Source organism: Amblyraja radiata, chromosome 14, assembly GCF_010909765.2.
Source record: "Amblyraja radiata isolate CabotCenter1 chromosome 14, sAmbRad1.1.pri, whole genome shotgun sequence".
Lineage (NCBI taxonomy): Eukaryota > Metazoa > Chordata > Chondrichthyes > Rajiformes > Rajidae > Amblyraja > Amblyraja radiata.
The window spans coordinates 28527046-28553353 of record NC_045969.1 but is presented as its reverse complement, the minus strand read 5'-3'; the positions used below and the strand labels follow the sequence as shown (position 1 = coordinate 28553353).

At 42.1% G+C, this 26308-nt stretch overlaps 1 protein-coding gene across 5 annotated transcripts in view; it reads left to right on the top strand.

The window, feature by feature from the left end:
• lrch1 (leucine rich repeats and calponin homology domain containing 1) overlaps positions 1-26308 on the top strand; it is a 179518-nt gene that overhangs the window by 73098 nt on the left and 80112 nt on the right. For all 5 annotated transcript variants that reach the window (XR_004414008.1, XR_004414009.1, XR_004414007.1 and 2 more), the window contains exons 4-7: positions 7869-7974; positions 8074-8210; positions 19896-20026; positions 24634-24721. Coding sequence is in view for 2 of the 5 variants with exons in the window: in XM_033032917.1 (XP_032888808.1) it covers positions 7869-7974; positions 8074-8210; positions 19896-20026; positions 24634-24721 (462 nt within the window). In the remaining 3 variants the exon portion in view is untranslated. The remainder of the gene's footprint in view (positions 1-7868; positions 7975-8073; positions 8211-19895; positions 20027-24633; positions 24722-26308) is intronic.

Genomic DNA, 26308 nt, shown 5'->3' with positions numbered 1-26308 from the left:
ATCTAACTATATTCTTTTGAGCTTCCCAGCATCCGTTCTTATATTTGGTGTCAATTTTAATAATGTAAGCCAAAATGCAATCATTAGCACACTGGAGGTAAATTTCTTATGAGAATAAAATGTCATTGTCAACATTCTTAGTAATAGATCCACATTGATTATAAACGTGAAGAGACTGATTTAAACTGTTTCAAATATTTCAAGCACTTGGTACCCCCAGGACAACATTTCCATTTGGATAAATGCAGGTGTTTTTCTGGAAAGTTTGGCAAATAGTATTCTGTTGCATTTTTCCCTTTCGCTGATTGAGAATCCAAAAGATTATGCTGAAAAACACGTATTAAGGGGAGAGTGCAAGCAAGATGAAAGATGCTCCATATATTTGAGTTCCTAAGAAAGACATGGAGGAAACTGGAATGGATCTTGACAATGCACAATGTAAGTTGGAGAGAATTATCAGTAAAAGATCATCAGCCTGTCCCACTGAGTTACTCCAGCTTTTTGTGTCTATCTTCAGTTTAAACCAGCATATGCAGTTCCTTCTTACATATTTTAGGTAGGTCTTCACTCCCATTCTAAGCAGTTAGCAGTTTTCAACTTGGACATACCTGAACTTCATGGAAAGAGGAATAAAAATTACTTAGAGTTAAAAGGGGAGCTGGGGTCCTTGGAGGTAGCTTCAGCAATGAATGATATAAAATATAGTATTTGTTGCATTTTCCACAATCTCAAAGTAGTGTAACGTGCAGTTAATAAATACCTTTTGAACTCGGACATTGCCACAATTAAGAAGATTATAAATGTATATTTTTGCTCAGCAAAGTCCCATGAAGAGCTAGGAAATAAAGATTTGGTTAACCTATTTAAGGAATCAGCATGGACAGATCCCCTCTACTGTGCTGAGATGTCAGCTTTGATTTTGAGCTCGGGTCTCTGATGTAGGACTTGAACCCAGAATCTGAGAACTTGAATGATTGACCCAAGCCTGTATGATGAGTTTAAGGTAGGAGAAAACAATGAAACAGAAATGTAGGAACTTTTGTGTAGATTTTACAAAAATGTTGTACTTGCATACAGGTCAACTCATCATCTTTCATGTTTGTGTATTATGATAACTACAATATATTGTGAATCAAGTTTGTAGTCCAAACACTACATGTTTCGTGACAGTCACATTCCATCCCAATGATCTGAATTTCAAAACTTTGCTAGGAGTTGAAATGGAATGCTAAATCCGATGTCATTCAAAGAAAGAATGTGATATGTGATTTGGTATGTCAGTATTCATTTCAGCAGAAGAGATATCTGTACACATTTTCTTGCCACCACTGTGCTGATCGCAAATTGTGCTGCTCTTCTTTCTTGGGGTAAGATGGAAGCTGAAAAATGAAGAGAAAAAAATCAACAATATGTAGGTTTAGGTTTGCAATCTCAACACCACATCCATGTTTGCCCTACATTTTCAGTTCAAGGCAAAGGCTAGATTTTGTTTAAGGAAAAGGGTGGAGCAAGAGTGTGGTATACGGGGAGGACATTTGGGATGTAGTGAGTCATGGGAAACATGAATAGGATATGGTGCAGTCTAGTTACACAACTAGAGAATATATACAGTAATTCCCGGCAATGAAGACGCACCCCCATTATGAGTTGCTAACTTTTGAAAAAAGGCTGGTGGGACATAGAATTTCTCATGCTAACCCCCCCCCCCCCCCACCAAAATAAACAAATAAATAAATAAAATAAAGTAACAATTCAATTTGCCCAAGGCTTCCAGTTCTCCTCCATTCTGAATGACTGAATCGGTGAGGGGTGGAGGATGACGGCAGTTGGAGAGATAGTGGGGAAAAACGGGAGCAGACCAGGAGAAGTTGAATCAGTTGTGATCTTATTGAATGACAATACTAGTTCAAGGGACCAATTGAGGTTACTCGCGCTGACACAGGAGTAAGCTCCACCGCCCGCTGTCCTGTTTTCCATCGCCCGCTGACCCGCTCCGCTCTATGATCTTTGCTCTTGAGCTGGTCCCCTCACTGTCCGGTCTCCGAGCCAGGTCAAAAATAGGGATAACGAGAATTTCAAAACTAATACCTATTGTTTTTGTGTGCGTCTGTTGACAAGGCAGCAGCATTCTTATTCTCTCTGTTATTCTCACTTGACCAACAACCGCCACACACCTCCAAAGCATGTCCCCATGCAAATTTCCATTGAAACACATGTGAATGCCATGCAGTGTCACCCAGCGCAGCAAGTGAGGCCATGTCCTGCTCCCGGCGGCAGTCGGAATTTAAGGATTTGCGGTAAGCGGCTGACATGAGTGAGGCCGGCGAGCGGCAGGAGAGAGGTGTTCAGACGGAGAGCACTGCCAGAGGTGAGCGGGGAACTGAGGCCAGTTGGCCGTAATGTCCGGATCCCAATGCACAGCGCTTTGTGTTTCGGAGATGGCTAATGTTATTGATCTGTAATTAGTTGACAGAGCCTTCATTTATTAATTCGGAATATCCAGTGGAATGGGATAAATGTAATATTAAAATGACATGCAAGGTGTTTATCGTCATGTGTCCCAGATAGGATAATGAAATTATTGCTTGCTGCAGCACAACAGAATATTACAGAACATAAATACAGAACAGTTCAGTGTGCCCATGTAGCATTGACCATATATATACACACATAAATAAACAGATAAAGTGCAATAGGCTGTTATAGTTCAGAGTTTGTTTGATGGTGAGTTTAATAGCCTGGTGGCTGTGGGGAAGAAGCTGTTCCTGAACCTGGATGTACCAGATTTCAGGCTCCTGTACCTTCTACCTGATGGCAGCGGAGAGATGAGTGTGTGGCCAGGATGCTGGCAGCCTTTTTGAGGCAGCGACTACGATAGATCCCTTCGATAGTAGGGAAGGTCAGAGCCGATGATGGACTGGGCAGTGGTCACAACTTTCTGCATTATTTTCGCTCCTGGACGCTCAAGTTGCCGAACCAAGCCACGATGCAACCAGTCAGCATGCTCTCTACTGTGCACCTGTAGAAGTTCGAGAGAGTCCTCTTTGACATACCGACTCTCCGTAATCTTCTCAGGAAGTAGAGGCACTGATGAGCTTTCTTAATAATTGCATCAGTGTGCTTGGACCACGAAAGATCTTCGGAAATATGCACGCCCAGGAATTTGAAGTTCTTGACCCTTACCACCATCATCCCGTTGATATAAATGGGATTGTGGGTCCCTATCCTACCCCTTTCAAAATCCACAGTCAGTTCCTTGGTTTTGCTGGTGTTGAGAGCCAGGTTATTGTGCTGGCACCATTTGGTCAATCGGTCGATCTCACTTCTGTACTCTGACTCGTCACCATCAGTGATTCATCCCACAACAGTGGTGTCGTCGGCGAACTTGATGATGGAGTTCGCACTATGTCCGTCTACGCAGTCATGAGTATAGAGTGAGTAAAGCAGGGGGCTGAGCACGCAGCCTTGAGGTGCTCCCGTGCTAATTGTTATCGAGGATAACACATTTCCACCAATACGGAGAGACTGGTCTGTGAATGAGGAAGTCGAGGATCCAATTTCAGAGGGATGCGCAGAGACCCAGATCTGAGAGCTTGGTAACCAGCTTGGAGGGGATGATGGTATTAAATGCCGAGCTGTGGTCAATGAATAACAGCCTGACATATAAGTTTTTGTTGTCCAAGTGGTCCAGAGCGGAGTGTAGAGCTAGTGAGATCGCATCCACCGTTGATCTATTGTCGCCTACCCCGGAACTGGCTGTAGCGCCTAGGTCGCCTGTGAGCCTCAGTTCCGCTCTTCGGTCCCGGTGGCCTCTCGCAGCCACCCGAGTTACTGAGTTATCCCCGCCCCCCTCCTTCTCAATGCTCCTGCCCGCCCCACAACTTTACCCCTGGTGGCCCAGCCATGCTGACCCGGGCCAGACTCCCCACACGCTGTGGAAAGAACTCTTCCCCCCCCCACCACCCCCAGCGGTGCTGTTTTTTTACAGCCGCTGTACTGAGGGATAGCCAAGTCTATCTTTCTTGGCTAACAATCTAACATTCGACCTCCAGGACGCAGGTAAATTTTCGGGCCTTAGTTTAGGGTAAAAAATAGCGTCTTCATTGCCTGGAAATACGGAATGGTTGCCCTCCAGTTTTAGTTCAAGGCAAAGGCTAGATTTTGTTTAAGGAAACAGGGTAGAGCAAGAGTGTGGTATTAGGGGAGGAAATTTGGGATGCAGTGAGTGATGGGAAACTTGAATAGGATACCGTGCAGTCAAAATTACATAACTAGAAAATATATATGGATTTCAAAGGAGATGACAAGGAACAGGAAAACAATCAGAGGATAAGATAGATAAATGGGTCCAGGAGGCACAGTGTCGACAATTCCAAATGACACTTTTGAATGTGAGAATATAAGATTTAAAATAGGTCCCTTGTGCCTGCTCCACCATAAAATAAGGTAATGGATGAAATAAGCAAGGGAACATTTTTTGGGGGGGAAAATACAAGTATTAAAAAGGAATTGCAAGGATTTAGGAGACTCAGAAATATCAAGAGAAAGTACAAGTTAATCCAACTGCAAGGAAGACATTGAGATTTAGTATTCAATAAATGGAATACAAATTCCTCAAAAGTTGTGCTAATCCTGTTCTTATTATTTGCTTGAACCGCAGTTAAATTATATTCCGTCTGAGAGCTCAACTTTGCAAGGAGAATGATACACTAAACATTTTTAAAGAGCTTTGATAATGCCATGATACTGGAAGGAGAAGAGCGTTTTTGATATTTGAATGGTTTTGAGACGTCTAGGAATTGAGTTGGTAACAAGAAGACATCAATTCAAAAATCCACAGAAATATGAAGAAAGCATTTTTTTACTCAAGTGGTTGGGAGGCGGAATAGCTGTTAAGGGTCAAGCGTATAAATAATTAGATAGAAACCTTTCAAAGATAAGTGGAAGGGGCAGAAAGTCCACAGTTTATCAGAGCCGACACAGGTATGAAAAGCTGATTGACCTTGTTTGTGCTGTACAGTCATATATTTCCATAACTACTGGTGGGTCACTGAAACTTTTCAGGACAGTAATATTCTGTTTTTAATTTGCATTCTCTTATCTTTCTGGTCTCAAAATTAAGACAGAATGATGCATTATGTTTGGCATTCATTACATTCTGAGCATCAGTAAAACCACTAACTCCTCCAGCTATTTTGGAGATGTGGATCATTTAATGTTTCCCCATGGTAGATATTTTATGCTTGCTGCTCTTCTCTGTGTCACTTCCCATTTTTATGCATTATGACAGACACATTATTTTGTACACCTCTTACCAAGTCTCAAGAGAGAGTTGACCATTGCTTTGCTTGATAAAGACTCGGCACAACTTCTGTAAATGTGTATTCCACTCTTCCAACTCGGTAGCAATCCTTGCTTTGTCTTCTGCTTACTTCTCTCTTACTGTCAGCTCAATCAGCTCAATTGGTCAGGCACAGCATTATGGGTATACACTCACCTTTGAGTCAAAACATTGAGTGGGAAGAAAGCGGTTCATGGAAATCAGCGTCCTGTTCCAGAGTCAAGCACAAAATTTTCCATCACGTAAGATTTTAATTGTTAAGCGGCAACCAATCCCTGCCAACATTAAACTCCATTTAAGTCACCTAATTTTCTTCACGTGATGACCCTTCATTGGTACTCTGTATGCTATTGGATGAAACCAAAGCCCTATCTGCTCCTTAAGATGGCTAAAGGATTTTGTGTTTCAAGGAATGACAAGGATGTCCTGATCAACATTGATGCCTCAATCAACACAGGGAGACGATTCATTTAGACAATAAATAATAGATGCAGGAGTAGGCCATTCGGCCGTTCGAGCCAGCACCTCCATTCACTGTGATCATGGCTGATCATCCACAATCAGTACCCCGTTCTTGCCTTCTCCCCATATCTCTTAACCCCACTATCTTTAAGAGCCCTATCTAACTCTCTCTGGAAAGCATCCAGAGAATTGGTCTCCACTGCCTTCTGAGGCAGAGAATTCCACAGATTCACAACTCTCTGGGTGAAAAAGTTTTTCCTCATCTCCATTTTAAATGGCCTACCCCTTAGTCTTAAACTGTGGCCCCCTGTTGTACCTGCATGCTCACTTTCAGTGACTGATGAACAAGGACACCCAGATCTCGTTGTAACGCCCCTTTTCCTAACGACACAATTCAGATAATAACCTGCCTTCCTGGTCCTATTATCAATATCACTAATATATTGTATGATCTTGCTTTCAAAAATGGTGGCTACATTTTCTGCATTGAAACAGAAACTTTATTTTAGAAATATGTCATTATCCATAAGGTAGCTTGGTAAAAATCTTGAGTCTGGGAAAAGCATTAGATAAATGCGGGCTTTATCTATGTTTTATTAGCAGGTGCTTCCGGCATGCATTCTCGCTTGTCAGCACATTCTCACGGATATCCCTCTGTTGCCATCATGTGCCATTTCACCATAATGATGTAATGGGGATGATTATTGAGCTCTCTCAGTGCTTTTAAGCATAGTTCCCAATAGGCTCAGTATCCCAAATCACGGAAGCAGACCTTTCAGCCCAGCAGAAAGCACCTATCTAAAACAAATTCCATTTAAAAGCACTTGGTCCAGTGGCGTGGCGATTCCAATGCCGTGGTCCAATGCCGTGGCGATTCGTGCTCATCTGGATGCACAAATATTGAGTGAAAATCTGCTTCCCTCACCTTCTCAAACAAAAGTTTCTAGATTTCAACCACCCTGTGGGTGAAAATGATTCCTCCTCCGATCCAATCTAATTCCTCTCATTATTTCGTACAACTTTTGCCAAGTCTCCTCTTTTTCTCTTTTGCTCCAAGCAAACCAAATTCAGCCGATTGAATCTCTTCATAGTTGAAATGTTCCATCCCAAACAACTTCCTGGTGAATCTCATCTGCACCTTCTCACTTCCTTCCTAATAATGCGGTGATCAGAACCACACGCTGGACTCCAGCTGTGGTCTAACCAATGTTCTATAAAGTTTTACCAAGTCCTCCATGCTCTTACGTTCTGTGCCACCATCAGGAATCTTTGGACTTATAGACCAAGGTTCCTTTGCACCATTGTTAGGGCACAACCATTTTTGGTATATGTGATACTCTTTTTTAACACCCCTTCCCCAAAAAGCACAAAAACACAAAACACCTCACTCTTACATGAATTGGCCATTGCTTGGCCCAATTTACCAGCTCATCAATGTTGTTCTGTAGCCTAAGACTACCCTCCTCACAATCAATTACAGTAGTTGGCTGCGCAATGCGCAGTTGATAGAGCCACTGCCTCACAATGGCAGAGACCCAGGTTCAATCCTGACCTCGGGATGCTATCTGTGTGGAATTTGCATGTTCTCCTTATAACTGTGTGGGTGTCCTCTGGGTGCTCTGGTTTCCGCTCACATCCGACTCATGGGTTTGTAGGCTATTTGGCCTCTGTAAAAAGTGCCCCATGTGCGTAAAGAGTGGATGACAAAGTGGGATAACATGGAACTAGTGTGAAAAGGTGATCGATTGTCGGCATGGACCCAGTGGGCCGAAGGGCCTATTTTCATGCTTTATCTCTAAACTAAACTGATGAAACCCCACTGATTTTCATATCGTCTGCAAATTTAATATAAAATGTCTTGTGATTTTTCTCAATCCTATCTGCCAGTTATTTTTTTGTGAATGCACTTTGCCCTCATAATTTCTTTTTTAAGCATCCCTCCCTCCTCCGGCACCCGATACTCACTGTACCATCCCCTGCAGTGGCACAAAGCTCTGTATACATTTGTATAGGTAGTTCGAAAGAAAACCTCATAATAACTTTGTTTTTGCTTTTTAACATTCAGGACGTGAGTTGTAATGAAATTACAACTTTGCCACAACAGATGGGACAACTTCAGTCGCTCAGAGAGTTGAACGTCAGACGAAATTATCTGCAGATTTTGCCAGAGGGTGAAGCTGTTTTTGAATTTCTTGATATCTTGCTATTTCCTCACGAACCAGTGAAATAGTTCATGTAAATACTGAAGCACTTCATTTTTTCCCCTGCAGAGCTGGCAGACCTCCCTCTTGTGAAATTAGACTTTTCCTGTAATAAGATTGTATCGATACCAATCTGCTACAGAAACATGAAGCATCTACAGAATATACAAATGGATAACAATCCACTGCAGTCTCCGCCAGCACAGGTCAGTCATTTACTAAAAGATATACAATGCCATTTTAAAAATGCCCTTTCTGGTGCTTTGACGATAGATTCAATGTAAACTACTGCTGAAACTGCTCATTGCTCATATGGAATAAAAACATAGCACATCGGCAATATATGTGGAGAAACTGGTGTGAACTTTACAAGGTGAATGAGTTTTCATCAGAATAGAGAAAACTTAGACATCAAACATGATTTTTGCAATGAAGAAGAAGGGTGAAAAAAAAGAGTGGCACAGCAGTGGAGTTGCTGCCTTACAGCGCCAGGGCCCCAGGCTCGATCCTGACCTTTGGTGCTGTCTGTGCGGAGTTTGCATGTTCTCGCTGTGACTGCATGGGTTTTCTCTGAGTGTTCCTGTTTCCTCCCACATCCTAAAGATGTGTGGATTTGTAGGTTAATTAGCTTCTGTAATAAATGATCCCTACTGTGTAGTGTATATTGGTAATCGCTGCTCGGCGTGTACTCGATGATTAAAGGGCTTGTTTCCATGCTGTATGTCAAAACAAAACACAATGGTGGTGGAGCTGATTGAGAAAGGCCACTGATGTCTCTGTGTGATTGTACAGGGCTTCCTGGAATCCCATCCAGAGCACATTTTTTGCCTCCTTAGCTGAGGAAGTTGTTAGAATCTTTCCAACACTGACCTTTCCATCCTGGGCCTCCTCCATTGCCAGAATGAGGCCCCACGCAGACTGGTGGAACAACACCTCATATTCCGCTTGCGTAGCTTACAACCCAACGGTATGAAAGTCAAATTTTAGGTAACCTCTAATTCCCCCCCCCCCCCCCCTTTTCTCTTCGCCACCCCCTCCAATTGACCTCCAAACCTTTGGCATGTGGGAGGAAACCGGACCACCTGGAGAAAACCCATACGGTCATAAGGAGAACCTACCAACTCCGTACAGACAGCACCCATAGTCAGGATCGAACATGTGTCTCTGGCGTTGTAATGTAGGAATTCTACCGCTGCGCCACTGCGGCCAAAATTTCTAGGCCTCCATTGCCTCATCTTTACCATAGATGCTCGGTCCCTTTACAGTTCCATTCCCCACCAGGGAGGTCTCAAGGCCCTCCGTTTCATCCACAAACAGAAATCCAATAATTTTCCCCTCATGAACTTGTCCTCAGCCTAAACAATTTCTCTTTTGACTCCTTTCACTTTCTTCAGGTTGTAGCCATGGGTGCTTGCATGGGCTCCAGCTATGCCAGCTTTTTGTTGGTTATGTCGAATAGTCCTTGTTCCAAACGTACACTGGAACTATTCCTCAGCTCTTCCACCACTAAATCGACAACTGCATCGGGGCTGCCTCCTGCAGCTGTGCAGAACTCATTGATTTCATTAACTTTACCTCTAGCTGTCACCCTGCCCTCAAATTCACTTGGAATATCTCCAACATCTCTACAACACATAATCCTCCGAAATTTCCGCCATGCAACACATAATCCGAAGTTTCTGCCACCTCCAACGGTATTCCACCACTAGCCACATTTTCCCATCTTCACCCCTTTTTGCCTTCCTCAGAGACTGTTCCCTCCGCAACTCCCTGATTAACTCATTCCTTCCCACCCAAACCACCCCGTCCCCAGATACCTTCCTCTACAACTGCAGAAGATGCAACACCTGTCGCTATACCTCCTCCCTCAACTCTGTCCAGGGACCCCGACAGTCCTTTCAGGTTATGCAGAGGTTCACTTGCATCTCCTACCTCATCCGTTGTTCAAGATGTTCAAGATGTGAATTCTTTACATCGGTGAGGCCAAACGCAGACTGGGCGATCATTTCGCTGAACACCTTTGCTCAGCCCTCGTGAACCAAGCTGATCTCCCGGTTGCTGGACACTTTAATTCTCCTTCCCATTCCCACACAGACCATTCTGTCCTCAGTCTCCTCCATTGTCAGAGTGAGGCTAAACGTAAATTGAAGGAATAGCATCTCATATTTCGCTTGGGCAGCTTACAGCCCAGTGGTATGAATATTGATTTTTCTCACTTCAGGTTAGCCCGGCATTCCCTCTCTATCGTAATCCCTCCCCCACCCAAGTCGCACTAGCTTCTCATTTTCACCCTACAAACAGCTTACAATGTTCTGTTTCCTTTATCATCGTTACTTTGTTGCATATCTTTCATTCATTGTTCTTTATCTCTCCATATCGTCGTCTATATCTCTCGTTTCCTTTATCCCCAACCAGCCTGAAGAAGAGTCTCGAACCGTAACATCACCCATTCCTTCTCCCCAGAGATGCTGCCTGTCCCACTGAGCTACTCCAGCTTTTTGTGTCCATCTCCATTTCTTAATGTCTCTGTCTCCATCACAAGAGGCAGACTACATCTACAACAAACCTACCTACTCCCACAGTTCTCTGGATTACACGGCACCCCACACTGCCACTTGCAAAGATATTATCACCTCCTCTCAATTTCTCCATCTCCGTTGCATCTGTTCCCAAGATGAGGCTTTCCATTCAGGGATATCCAAGATGCCCTCTTTCTTTAATAAACGTTCCCCCCCTTCTGTCATAGATGGATCCCTTACCCGTGTCTCCTCTGTGTCCGTTAGTTTTTGCTCGCACTCCTCCTCCCCCCAGATGGAACAAGAACACAATCAATCTGAAGAAGGGTCCTGATCCAAAACATTACCTATCCATGTTGTCCAGAGATGCTGTCTGACCTGCTAAGTTACTGCAGCACTTTTTTGGGGAAATCTGCATACGTAGTTCCTAGTTTCTAAGTTAAACTGCTGTAGGAACTCATCAGTTCTGACAGCAACAGAGGAGGGAATGTGCAGATGGCATTTTGTGTCAGGACTCTTCCTCGGAACGTCTATTTCCTCCACAGATGCTGCCTGACCCACGGAGGTCCTTTTGCAATTTGTTTTTTGTTCAACATTTCAGCATCTGCAGTCTCTTGTGCCCCCGTGTCTCATTACTTCTTTCCTTTCACCATTCAGGGACCCAGTCTTTCCTTCCATATGAAGCTCTGATACTCCTTTACTCTTATGATTTACCTTCTACATTTGCTGCTAACAATATTGTTTTCTCCACACTGCTCAGAACAATCCCATTCAGTCAGCCAGGGTAATCCTGTGCTTCCAGCTGCCGTCACTTTTCCAATTTCAAATAACCAGCTTTTACAAATTGATCAGAAATGTCCAGATCTGATAAAGCTTCACAAATCTGACATTTTAACTCTGCCTCTCTCTCCATAAATGCTGCCTAACCTGCTGAGATTTTCTGTTTTTATTTCCAATAACAACAGAATTTTGCTTCTCTACCCAGTGTCTGCAGCTCCAACTGTTTTGTTTTTTTTTAATTATTTTCATTTCCTGTCTTGATTTATCTCCTCCTGTTAACATTTCTTCCAGGCAGATTATCTATATTTAACAAGCCTTCACTGCCCCTCTCAATATGCATCAATAACCCATGTATCATTCAGTCTCTTGGTCTCCACCTTATCCGTTAGATCTTTCCACACCTTCCCCTACCTTTCCTCTGCATCTTGAAACATGCTTCTCGACCTTTTCAGTTCAGATGAAAGGTCATCGAGCTGAAAAGTTCAACGTTATCCTGCCTGACTTGATTAATATTCCCGTCGTTGTTTTTTTTTAGATTGCAAATATTTTAGTTTTTGATTCCAGTGCTAATGTGGAGCCAGTCATTGGAGGTGGCTTGTTGTTATTTCTTGTAGCTGTATAAAATTTTGGTTAGGCTCCATTGTTTGCAGTTCTGGTCACCCTAATACAAGAAAGATGGAGAGGATTTGGGGATGACGCTGAAGAAGTTTTCTCAGTCTGATTTAGAGGGTATTGGCTATAAAGAGAGGTTGGATGAAGTTAAATTGGAGCATCAGAGACTGAGGGGAAACCTGATAAAAGTACATACAAATTATGAGAGGGCTAGATAGAAACATAGAAAATAGATGCAGGAGTAGACCATTTGGCCCTTCGAGCTTGCCATTCAATATGATCATGGCTGACCATCCAAAATCAGTACCCTGTTCCTGCTTTTTCCCCATATTCCTTGATTCCATTAGCTCTAAGAGCTAAATCTAACCCTCTTGAAAACATCCAGTAAATTGGCTTCCACTGCCTTCTGTGGCAGAGAATTCCACAGGATTCACAACTCTGTCACATGGGTTAACAAGTTTTTCCTCATCTCAGTCCTAAGTGGCCTACCCCTTATTCTTAATAGGGTAGACGGTCAGAAGCCTTTTCCCAGGATAGAAATGTCAAATATTAGAGAGAGTAGCTTTAAGTTGTGCATAGTTTAAAGGAGATGCGCTGGGCTAGTTATTTTTATACATAGAGTGGTGGGTGTCTGGGACATGCTGCCAGAAGTATTCGGTGAGCCCAGAGACTTGTTTTCCATGCCAAAAGTGAAGCATTTTGGTAGGAAGAAAAAGGAGAGGCAACGTTATTCAAAGGACACTGCTGTAAAAGGGGAATTGAAGGAGAGGAACTGGAGAGGTGAATGGCTGCACGTCATGAAAGCAGCAGGGCGGGTTTAACAAGATGTATCTGGGCTTTATCAATAGCTTATAAATTCTGGGAAGTGACGCTCAACCATAATCGACACGTGCCCTTCGTCAGCTGGACTATTGTGTTTATTTTGGGAAGGAAGTGGAGAGCCTAAAGGAGATTTATCAGAATGGTTCCTGGGAGGAGGGGGATGGAGAGTTGGATGTTATTTTTTAAAGAGAAGGTGGAGGGGAAATCTGACAGACTTGAATAAAATGAGGTCTAGACAGAGTGGATAGTGGGAGTCTATTCCCCTTGGTGAAGGGTTGAACGAGAGGTACAAAAGAAAGGGGAAGAGAATTAAGAGCAGCAAGAGGAAAAATGTTTTACACGCAGGATGTGCTTGGAATCTAGAATGCACTGCCTAATATGTGGTAAACGCAGGTTCCAATACGGAATTGGGTAAATTTTATAAGGTTGCAGAGAAATAAACAGGGAGTGCAAGTTGTAAGTTGCTCTTTTGAGAGCCAGGGTGGATGTTATCTGCTGTAACAATTCTATGATTCTAACCGAGCTGCAGATGAAGAAGTTAATCAGCAGGTGAGAATAACTGCCGTTGATGTGGATAGGAATCTTGGGTAAATATTGGGAAAAGAGAAACTTTCATATACATGTATTTTTCTATTGATAACCACAGCCCCAGCACATCATAGAAAGCATATTGATGTTTAATAAAGTATCTTGGTACAGATCCAACACCGATTTTTGCGGCAATTGTTGGTCCAGTGCCCCCTTTATTCCAGTCAAAATCTAGAGAGTACACCTGAAATGTGTGGAATTTGCTCCCTATGGATTCCGGCCTGGCCTGAGCCGGCAGATCCGTTCCCATGGCCTCTCGGATGCCATAACCTCTGTTGGCTTCACAAAATAAATAATCCAGAATGGCTCTGGAACCAAGCGTGCCAGAAAATCAGGGGTGGGCCTATACAAGTGTTAATAGAAGTGATTGTCAATTTCCAGAGTATACATCCGTGTGCAAATTAATTGAATACACTAGGATATAGGTGTCATCTGCTCTACATCGGTGAGACCAAGCGCAGGCTTGGCGATTGCTTCGCCCAACACCTCCGCACAGTTCGCATTGACCAACCTGATCTCCCGGAGGCTCAGCACTTCATCTCCCCCTCCCATTCCGAACCCGACCTTTCTGTCCTGGGCCTCAATGGCCAGAATGAGTCCCACTGCAAATCGGAGGAGCAGCACCTCATATTTCACTTGGGTAGTTTACTTCCCAGCGGTATGAACATTGACCTCCAATTTCAGGTAGTCCTTGCTTTCTCTCTCCTACCCCTCCTCTTCCCAGCTCTCCCACAGCCCACTACCTCGGCCTCTTCCTTTCTTCTTCCCGCCCCCCGCACCCCCACATCAGTCTGAAGAAGGAACTCGACCCGAAACGTCACCTATTCCTTCGCTCCATAAATGCTGCCTCACCTGCTCAGTTTCTCCAGCATTTTTGTCTACATTTGATTTTTCCAGCATCTGCAGTTCTTTCTTAAACAAGGATATAACAAGTCAATATACATGTCGCAGGGCTACCTTTTATTAATTATCGTTGCGCCATTATGTCTTTAGTACATGTGTGTCCACCACGGTTCTTTATCGTCTTTGACAGGATTTGGCATGGAGTCGATCAGATTCTGAGAGTCTCCAAGAATGTTTTAATCTCGATTCCACAGCTGAATTATGGCCTATGTGAGCTCTGTGTCATGGTACAGTTCTTTCCTTTCAGTTTCTCCTTGATAATTGACCACAAATTCTCAATCGGATTCAGGTCAGGCGAGTTACCAGGCCAGTCATCATTCTGTCAACTGGGTACAGCGGACCAATACCGTAGTAGCTGAAAGAACCTCGGAACAGCATTTCAGGATGTTTGACAAACTCGTCAATGTGATATATTCTCACTGGCTCCGAGAATGATCTCCAAACTTGTTGACTATGATGGATTTTGTGAATTGCTTACGAGTTCTTCTCAAAAGACGATAAAACATGGGTGGATGATGCAATGCAGGTTCAAAGTTGTTACTTTGTTTTTAATTTATTTTGAATGTTATCAGTTTTAAAGATCAAATGCTGGGCATAGAAAGTCATCATATGAGAAAATAAAATCAGCCCATGATTCAATTAATATTGCACAGGGATGTATCTCTTAAGTGATCTCCTGTTATGAAGTGATTGCTTCCAATCTTTACAGACAATGGAACCTGAGGGTTCACCTTTTTACACAAAGGGTGGTGGGTGTATTGAACAAGCTGCCAGATGAGGTAGTTGAGGCATGTACTATTGCAATGTTTAAAATGCATTTTGACAGCTACATAGAATAGCTTTGGTAAGATGTGGGCCAAATGCAGGCAGGTGGGACGATTATGGATGTGGGAATGTTGGTTGGTGTGGGGAATTGAACCAAAAAGACAAAACCAGACTTAAGCAATGCGAGATAATGTAAACTTTGGGCAGGTCCCATCGACGTTAATTAGAAATACATAACTAACATGATCAGGTTTTTTGAAGAGGTGACATTCGTGATCGATGCGGGTAGGGCAGTGGATGTTGTCTATGTGGATTTTAGTAAGGCATTTAATGAAATCTCCCATGGTATGCTGATACAGAAGATTAAGATGCATGAAAAGGAGATATGCGGAGAAACTTATTTACAAAGAGGGTGATGAGTGCCTGGTATGCACCGCGGTTGAGACTGATACAATAATGGCATTTGAGACATTTTTGGATAGGCATGTGTATATGCATGGAATGGAGGGATATAGATTATGTGCAGATAGGTAAGAGATGGTCTTGGCATCATGTTTGACACAGACATTGTGGGCTGAAGTGCTTGTTCATATGCTGTACTGTTGTATGTTCTACATATGATGAGATCACCAATGTTCTGCAGCATGAGGTAGACTCAAATTGTAATGGTAATTCTTTTAAATATCTATGATTTACCTTCAAACATTCTTAAGATCTTGTGAATAACAAGTACTGTGGTTCTGTCTTTACAAGTGAAGTAAATAAGATATTCCATTTGATGCAGCTGGTATGTATACCAAGGATCAATAGCAAAGAGTTGTCAATTATGAATATCATATCTCTTTCCCATGACTTCCAATTCTTGGGGTTTACCAAGGCAAAACAACTACCTGGGTTACCTGTCTTTGAAGAAAGGCCTGCAGCATACTAAGGTTGCAGGTTGATCATGTTTCAATTTCCCTTTTTAGTATTTCATGGAAAACTATATGCTGGAATGTAGAAGGAATAAAGAATAAAAGTGTAGGCTATTTTCTAAATGGGGAGAGGATTCAGAAATCAGAGGTGCAAAGGAACTTGCGAGTGTTGGTGAAGGACTCCCAAAAGGTTAATTTGCAGGTTGAGACAGTAGTAAGGAAGGCAAATGCAATGGTAGCATTCATTTGGAGAGGTCAAGAAAATAAAAGCAAGGATATAATGCTGAGGCTTTATAAGGCACTGCAGGCCACATTTGGAACATTGTGAACGATTTTAGTCCCCAATCTGAGGAAGGATGTGCTGGTGTTAGAGATGGTCCAGAGAACCATCTTTACAAGAATGATCCCGGGGATGATTGGGTTAACAAATGAGGAGCATTTGATAGTTCTGCGCCTGTACTCACTGAAATTTAGAAGGATTAGGAGGAATCTCAGTGATAACTACTGAATAATGAAAGGCTTAGATAACATGGACGTGAAGAGTCTGAAGAAGGGTCTCGACCTGAAACGTCACCCATTCCTTCTCTCCAGGGATACTGCCTGTCCCGCTGAATTACTCCAACTTTTTGTGTCTCGTGTCTTCGGTTTTAACCAGCATCTGCAGTTCCTTCTTACACAGGATGCTTCCAGTAGTGGGAGTCTAGAACCAGTGGGCATAGCCTCAGACTAAATGGACGTACCTTTAGAATGGAGATGAAGAGGAATTTTAGCCGAAGGGTGGTGAGTCTGTGGAATTCATTGTCACTGACAGCTGTGGAGGGCAAATCTCTGGGTGTTTTTAAAGCAGAGATTGATAGGTTCTGAATTAGTAAGGTTGGCAAAGGTTAAGGGGTGAAATGGGGTTGAGAGGGAAAAATGGAACAACCATGAACGAATGGCAGAGCCGATGAATCGATGGGCCAAACAGCCTAATTCTGTTCGAATGTCTTATGGTCTCATGGAATTATGCTCTCTGAGAAATATTTTCACAGTAGAGAATTTGAAAGCAAATCACTTTAACTCTGTGTAACGACTGACCCTGACTTGCTCATTCCTACAATAAATTAAAATTCTAGAATGATTTGCCTCTCTCAGACTTGCCTTCCTTTGAAATGTTAAATGTTGCCAGAATGTTATTGCTTTCACACTAATGAAAAAAATGCAGGACATTCACCTAGAAATGAATTTTGTTTTGAAATAAGCTACGTATGTCAGTGACTTATGAACATTTTAACTTCTCCTTTTACTTGGTTTACATGTTGATCCTTTGGTTACATCCTTCCTTGAGTATTGTGCTCAGAATAGCCGCACAGTTCTCTAGCTGTGGCTGAATTTGTGATTAATGCTCCTCTATTACATTTAGACACAAGCCATATGTGACTTTGTATTCATACTAATCTACATCATAATTCATTTGCCAATTTCATGCTGATTTAACATTGTTAATAGACTCTCTTGCTTTGCAGCAATTGTCCTCTGCATTAATTGCCCATGATTTATCGCTCTCTGCAAATTTTAAGATAATGAAAACATTTAATAGGGTAAACAGAAATAAACGTTTCTGCCTGTGGGGAGTCTGAAACTAGAGATCGGAAATATGAAGGAGAAGTCTGAAGAAGGGTTTCGGCCCGAAACGTTGCCTATTTCCTTCGCTCCATAGATGCTGCTGCACCCGCTGAGTTTCTCCAGCTTTTTTGTGTACGATCGGAAATATGGGCTGGTCACCAATAAAATGGATAATAAAATAGAAAGTCTTTGTCCTGAAGGATTAGAATGGAAAGTGGTATCACAATGAGGCAAATAGCATGCATTTAAGAAGGAGATAGATGCGAGGATAAAGAAAGTAAAGATAATTTAAAAATGCTTATGCCGATAGAATTAGATTAAGTAGGGTAGGAGGATGCTCCCGTGAAACAAGGCATACATGGGTTGGTCAAAGTTAAATGATTTAACACTTTGCACACAGCTCTAGGAATCTATTTGCATAAATCCAAGGACATCTTGAGTTTCTGGTTGCATGTCATTTCAACACTCCTTTCCCATACCTGTTCCCACATTGACCAGAGTATCATTGGCCTTCTCCATTGCCACGGTGAGACCGAACCCAACGTAGAACAGAACATACTTTCCTGTCTGAGTAATCTACATCCCAATTGTATGAACATTGAATTTTTCATTTTCAGGTCATGTGTTCTTTCTCCACTTGCACCGGTCTACCCAGGGTCTTTCTCATTGTTCACGCTTTCCTTCCCTCCTTCCCTGTTATCAAGACTCATCATCCTCTCCGACCAGGTTCCATCTACCCGTCACCTATTTTCCTGTTTCTTTTTTCTTGGATCACCTTTCCACTCCTCTCTCCCCCCTGTCACCATCTGTCCATCATGCACACCAAAGCTGGTTCTACTTATCGCCTGCCAACACCTCACCCTGGCCCTTCACCTCTTTATACTGACTGTTTCCACCCTACACACTCAGTCCTGATGTAGGGTCTTGACTCTGAAATGTCAACCATCCATTTGACTCCAAAGATGCTGAATTACACACTGAATTTTTCCAGCAGTTTATTTTTTGCTCCAGATTCCAGACCTGCAGTCTATTGTCTTGAGATCTGTGAATTAAAGTATTTAATTAGTCCGTACTTAAGGATGTCTTTAAAAACAGAACCTGTTCATTACCCAAGGACAGCCTGAAAATGATTCCAAAAGCATTGCATTAATAGTTTGACAACTCGCTGAAAAGCTCTTTGACTGTATGGTCTATTTATTTATTTATTTATTTATAGTGTTAAGCAAATGAGGAATGGTTAGCTTACTTTGTAAATGCCCTTCTTTATGGAATATGGGTCAATCATCTTTTACATAATTCCATTTATTCTTCCTTTGAATAATCCAACAGTGATTCTGCTGCTTATATTCCTACTATATTTTAACTTCACTTCATCAACTGTGCCTTGTCAGTGCCAGGTTTCTTTCATGGAGCTGAGGTACTAGACCAGCAATATGGTTGGGAAAATTAGAAAAGCTTCTTATGTCACCAATCGTGCGATAAAGATGTTTCCAAGAATAACACTGTACTTGTTATCTCCCTTCACACAACCCTCTGCTACCACCCAAAAAATATAAACCTAGCTTCACAAAGTGGAGCAAAGGTATGTATGTATGCATGCACAAGCTGCCTTCTGCTGACTTATCAAGTCAACACTTGGAAATCCCCCTCCCCCAATCTATATTGACAAGCAAAGGTTGGGGATGCTCTTGTAAACAAAATACTGAATGCATTTGTTATAGATGCAAAATACAAGGCGTTAATAAAATTGTATTGATAATTCTTACTAGATAACAAGAGATATATTTCCTGGTGATTCAGTTTTGGTTGAAGTAAGTTAATTTGTTTGTTATTTTGTATGCTGAGTGTTATCCTTACAAAATTGATTATTGTTGCAACTACCTGTGATTATCTGGGACAGAGTGATGTTGCGTTACAGAGGTAAACCTCTACAAAACAAACCTGAAGATCTTACTCCATCATGTACTTTACATTTATGACCATCAGATGCTTATTTTTCAATTCCAATTCAAGTTACTTTTCTGGCACCATTTTTCCCTTTTTTGTGGGGTTGCTCTTGTGAGTAACATAATGGGCTTGTTGAAAGTGCATCAAACATTCAAGTATGAAAGAGTCAGTGGTGGTCATTTAAAACAACAGTTGGTGTTTGCTTGCTGATGGCTGTTACGCATAATAGTTTATTGAGATTGATTAAGAGGATTAGTTAGTTGTTAGTCTGAAATGAATAGATTATCAAATTATATCTTCTAGGAATATTATATTTAGATTTAAATTATTACAAGTTTGCTGTTTTATCATATGCCTTAAAAAACACTCTTGATTTATTTAAGCAAATGCTGTAATTTTTGAAAATGCATTCTAAAGAAAATAAATATTCTTTGTTTAGATCTGCATAAAGGGCAAAGTGCACATATTCAAGTACCTGAACATAGAGGCGTGTAGAATTGATAAGACTGCAGAATGCCTTTATCAACCGTCAATGGAAAAGGCCCCTGTTCCACAACGTGTTTGTGGGAGGTACGTTTCAAAACCATTCTTTTTCTTGAGACCTGTGCTATAATGTGAAGTTTATGTTTCCTTCTTTACATAATCTTAACAATGTAAAATCTTACGGCAAGAATAATTAGATGCTGAAAAAAGGATAATTAATTTATATGTGTGGAGCGAGATGATACACTGATGAATTAAGCAAGTAGTTTAACTGTAATCCAGCGTTTTTAAATCAGGATGTTGAGAGGCCTGGTTCACAAAGGGAATGGAGGCTCCATGATCAGCAGGAAGACCTAGCTGCCAAATTTCACAACACCCATTTCCCTTCACAAAAGAAACACAGTTTTTCTCCCCATAGCACACCTCTTCCGCTGAAATGTCCAAATAACTATTCTTTTTCATTTACGTCCATCTTTTTCATTTTCACGATCAAAGTTTATTGCTGGAAGGGCACAAAATGCACATATTTACTGACTTTTAAACATTCTCTCTTTCGCACAAATGTAGAGAGGTCACATCAATTGAACTATTTGGCCAAGTGACCCCTGCTGGATTTTTACCTCCATATAATACTTCACGACTATCTAATATAATCATGAACACTCATTGTTTGTGCATCAGCTACAAATCCTGGAAGTGAATTTTACTGCACTGCAATCTCTAATGAGATTTATCTTCCTCGCTAGGTGCCTGCTCTGTCTCATACTCCTTGATCCTGCTCGTCCTCTTGCTCATCTCCCCCCACCCCTGGCTCCTTCCTTCCATTCCCTCTCCCTCTCCCTCTCCTTCTACCTCTCCCTCTCCCTCTCCCTCTCCCTCTCCCTCCCCTCCCCTCCCCTCCCCTCCCCCTCCCCCTCCCCCTCCCCCCCCCCCTCCCCCTCCCCCTCCCTCCTCCTCCTCTCTCTCTTCCTCCCTCCCTCTCTCTCTCTCTCCCCTCGCCTCCCTCTCTCCCTCTCTCTAATCTCCCTCTCTCTCTAATCTCCCTCTCTCTCTCTCTCTAATCCCTCTCTAATCTCTCTTCAATCTCTCTCTAATCTCTCTCTCTCATCTCTCTCTCTCCCTTCCTCATCTCTCTCTCCCTTCCTCCAATCTCTCCCTTCCTCTCCAATCTGTCTCTCTCCGCTCTCGCTCTCTCTCTCTCTTGCTCTCTTTCTTGAGGCTTGCAGGCAATAGTTAGAACGAACTATGGGGCAGAAATCCAGTCTAAAATTATGGTGCCTCCTGGTGGGCAATGTCACTGTAAACTTTATTTGAAGCTTTTAGGTTTCCTTGTATTGAGTGCAACAGCCTGACATGTATGATTTGCTTGCATGAGCAAATATGCAAGGAGGTTGTTTTTGTATTTGATAGTTTCATCTGTATTCACTGATGACTTTTGAAACATCTTGATTCTTGAAGTTGGAATAAGAGAGAACCATATGTGGTGTTCTGTTCTCAACATACATGCAGAAGCTTCTGTTTCTCTAACACCAGCGAAAGTTCACAAATTCTCTATATAAAAAAAACCTTCTCTGATTCTTCATGCAGATCAGAGGCCCTGGGAAGAACATCTTTCTTTCTCTCATTTGTTAAGTTTTCATGTATTTTGATAGCTATTTTATGCCGACATTGAGATGACAATGCATGGTTGTTTATACCTGGTTTGAAAGTAGCACAAACAGTGGCCATTTTCATTATTATTTGATGCCTGTTGTTCCTTGTAGGAATTTCTACGGATCCCTTTTCTTGACTATGTCTGTATGTATAGTATGGGGTAGCAAAACTATCTTAGCAATTTGATGATACTGTGTTGATTTGATCCACTACCTGTTATAAATCAATCACATATGTTTTGTAAAATCCATGAGAGAAATTTATTACTTAAAATAAGCAAAGGGCATGGAAATTGCAGCTTTAAAAAAAATTAAGCCAAGTTGTACAACAGTAGCAGTGGAAGTACAACATGTGTAGTTGGAGGGGTTGATCTCTCACTGTGTTCTCCCAAATTCTGTCTGTAACTTCAGAGCCAGATGGAAACGACCATTTACACATTCCTTCATGGATTCCCCTGAAATTTTAATGTGAAATTGGGGTACTTCCACCACCTAATACAATGCTCCACATTGTTGAATTATTCAGAGCTGCTGCATGATATTACAAGATTCATCCTAGTGGAATAGGGTGGGATGGGAGCACGCAGGATTTGCCTTATGAAGAGAGAATAAGCAGATTGTGTTTGTGCTCTCTTGAGTTTGGAAAAACGAGAGACAATTGTATTATAATAAAAATTCTAAGAATCTTCATAGGTTAGATATAGGGAACATGTTTCTCGTGGGTGGGGTATCTAGAACCAGGTGTCACTGTCTCTCAATAAGGGGTCTGCTTAGGGAGCAAACTGAGATGAGGTTTCTTCACTTAGGGGGTGATGAATCCTTGGAATCTTTGGCTCGGGTATTGGGGACATTCAAGACAGACCTGCAGATAGGAAGAAGGGTTTCGGCCCGAAACGTTGCCTATTTCCTTTGCTCCATAGATGCTGCCGCACCCGCTAAGTTTCTCCAGCATTTTTGTCTACCTTTGATTTTCCAGCATTTGCAGTTCCTTCTTGAACAGACCTGCAGATTGTTGGATGTTAAGGAATTTAAGGGATACGTGGTTGTTGCAGGAAAGTGATGCTGAAATGAAAAATCAACCGGATATTTTGGGAATGCAGGAGCAGGTGTTTGGTGCCTTTCTCTAACGTTCTGTATTGTTAAGATCAGCAATGTTGTTGGAAAGTGTAATTGGATCAGGCAGCAGCTTTGACTCTGGGTCCACTGTCGTTTGTGCAGCAGGTGTGAACCGAGAGGACCTCTTTTTTACTTTTACTAACCTCTGTGACACTGGACTGTTTCATTCCAAGTAGTTTGATAAGGATCTCAATTCTGCCCACATGCAATGACCTTATTGGGCTGGCACTTAAGAATCCATTTTCAGATCTGAACAGAATGGCTGTTAGTTGTGAGATGCCTTGCTGGGATGCACATAAACTGGGTGACCATAGTACAGACAAATTTCTTCCTACCTACAGCCATACGTAAGATCTGCATATATGGAGTCTAAAATAGAATTGACTACTTGCCAGGACTATTACTCTTTTGTAAATAAAAATCAAAAACTTAATATGCTGGAAATCTGAAATGAATGTAAAAATGGCTAGAACCACTGAGCAGGTCAGACAGCAGCTTTGGAAACAGAATGGAGTCAACGTGCCTCACCCACTGAATTACTCCAGCACTTTGTCTTTTTTTAAACCAGCATCTGCAGTTCCTTGGTTCTACATTTTATGTCAGTCTCTTGTAACTGGAAAAGAGAGTCGAGTTAATTTTTGTTACAGCAAAGATGTGGGAGGGATGGATAAAACAAAGGGTTAATCTCTGGTTAATGGAGCAAAGATTAACACAAAATGCTGGAGTAACTCTGGGTCAGGCAACATCTCTTGATAATAGGATAGCCGACATTTCGGGTCAGGACCCTTCTTAAAACTGATTGAAGGGAGGTGGGGTGGGGGGGGGGGGGGGGGGGGACGAGGACTGGAAGCAAGAAAAAAAGGACAAATTGGGGGCGGTAACAGATGACCTCGGGCAAGAGGGTTCCTTGACTCTTGGCTAGAGAACCGGTTAATGGACTTTTAGTGGAGGAAATTAGGGGGGTTGGAGGGGGGTGGGGGCAGGGGAGGGGAGTGTTTGTAAAAGCTTCCTAAAATTGGAAAATTCAATGTTCATTAGCGTTGGGTTGTAAGCAATCTAAGCGGTGTTTGAGGTGCTGTTCCTCCAGTTTGCATGTAGCCTTGCTCTGGCAATGGAGGAAACCGAGGACAGAAAGGTCAATATGGGAAAAGGGGAGTTAAAGTGGTTAGCAACCAGGAGAACCAGTAGGCCTTAGAGAACTGAGTTTAAATATTCAGCGAAACGGTTGTTGAGTCCACACTTTGTGTCAGTTAATGCAGCAGTTCGAGAGAGCACAAGTGGATGTGATTTGAGGGCAGTTAGTGTGTGAGAATTAAGGCAATGAAACATGAAACGGTGCAAAATGCAGTGCTGTGTGACATCAGGCTATACGAATGAGGAAAAAAACTCAACCGTTGGATGGATGGCCTACATAGAAAGGGCCAATATGGTACAGACAGTGAGCATGAGTTATCATAAGTTGTAGAATCCAATCTGCAAGGCAGCAACATGCCCAGACAGCTTATGCGAAGTGAGCTAGGTTCACAGCTGACAACTTTCCCCTTCACTTTCCATTGTCGCCACCTTGAACTGGATCCAAATTGTATGGCATTACTCTTCACCTTGACCCAGAATTTGCATGATCAGATAAAAATAATTAGGTGATGGAGGCAGAAGCAGAACAGTTACTTAAATGGTAAATTGATCATCTGCTATTCCCTCTGTGTATTCATGAAATGAGTGATGGGTTCTGAATCTGTGTCACATAGACTATTTTAGGGTAATGATGTTCATGGGGAATTGCTAACTTTGTGCACGCATTATACCGCTGGCTTCAGAGAGAAAGGATTTATTCCTTTTCTGCAGGAGTATTCGTGTCAACAGTAAAATGTGATGTTAGCAGCAGCTTTGGTTATTACATTTTTGATTTTCTTTCCCTTTTTAAAGTATTGAAGACATTTATCCAGACAAAAAACAAGATTTTGACTCTGGGATTGGAAGTGATAATGGGGATAAACGCCTCTCTGCAACTGAAGTGAGTATTTTCAATATACCAACATTTTTATCTGCAGACAAAACTTCTAAAGTAAGGAAAATTCTTGGCAGTATAATCGGTGGCTTAAATGAGTGGACAAAGCAACAAACAGTGGATCTCTTATCTAACTGGAAAAAAATGCTCTTGTGCTATATGCTGCGAGCTGCATTTCACTATGAAATGCAAATTTTGAAACCACTGTGGTTTTTTTGTAGCAGAATATCTTTTCACTTCCAGCTGGACTGAAAGAGAGAATAGCAATCCTGATTCTGTAAGCGTTAAATCTTTTGGTAGCCAATTTGTGCTGTCTTTCTGTAAAAAAAGCCTGTAGGAGTGGTGCTGAAGGAGTACTTTCCTCTGTATTCACAATGGAGACGGATGTGGAGGATAGTGAGATCGGTATGGAGAATACTAATATGCGAGGGCAGTTTAAGGTTAAGAAGGAGGTGGGGATGGGGCTCTTGAAGAGTGTTAGGTGGCTAGATCTCCAGGACCTGATGGGATCTATCCCAGGTTATTGAGAGAGGCAAGAATGGCAATTCAGGGGCCTTGACAAGGACCTTTGCATTTTCTCTAGCCACAGACGAGAACTGGAGACTATCCATTGTTCCTTTGTTTAAGAAGGGAAGTAGAGAAAATCCGAGCAAGTGTGAGGTTGCACTTTGGGAGGTTGAATGTAAGGGGGAAAGTTAATGGTAAGATGCTTATTGGCATCTTGGGGTTCAAGTACATAGCTTCCTGAAAATGCAACACAAGTAGAGAGAGTGGTATAGAAGGCATATGGTATGGTTGCCTTCACTGCTGTGAGCATTGAGTATAAGAATCAGGAAATTACGTTGCAGCTTTATAGGACATAGAATAGGCTGCATTTGAAGTATTGCATGTTCTGGTTGCCCCTTTACAAGAAAGGTGAAGTAACTGGAGAGATTGCAGAAGCATTTTATCAGAATTCTGTTTGGATAAGCTCTAACGAGAGGTTGGACAAACTTGGATATTTTTCTCTGGAACACCAAAGGTTGAGGGGAAACCTGACAGAAGTATATATATTTTTATGAGGGGCATAAATGGAATAGACAATCAGAATCTTTTTCCAGGGTTAAAATGTCTGAGACTAGAGGGCATAGCTTTAAGGTGAGAGAGGAAAAGTTTAATGTTTAAAGGAGATGCGCTGGGCAAGTTTTTTTTACCCAGAGAGTGTGGGTGCCTGGAACGCGTTGCCAAGGGTGGCTGTAGATATGACAGTGATGTTTACGAGGCTTTTAGAAGGGTACATGGGTATGCAGGGAATGGCGAAATGGATCATGTGCAGACAGAGGAGATGAGTTTATCATGGCATCATGTTTGACATAAACATTGTGGGCTGGAGGGCATGTTCCTGTGTGGTACTTTTCTATGTGTTACATTCAGTGGGCGACAGAGTGAATTCTGACAGATTAATGCCACTGTCATTCTTCCCTTTATGGATTCCTGGGACAGCAGTTCTGCTCTTGAGATGTTTGATAAGCAAATGAAAGACTGAATATTTGGCTGGCTTGCCACACCTTTCATCAATTGGGTTTTAGGTCATTTCTCATAAATATATGCCAG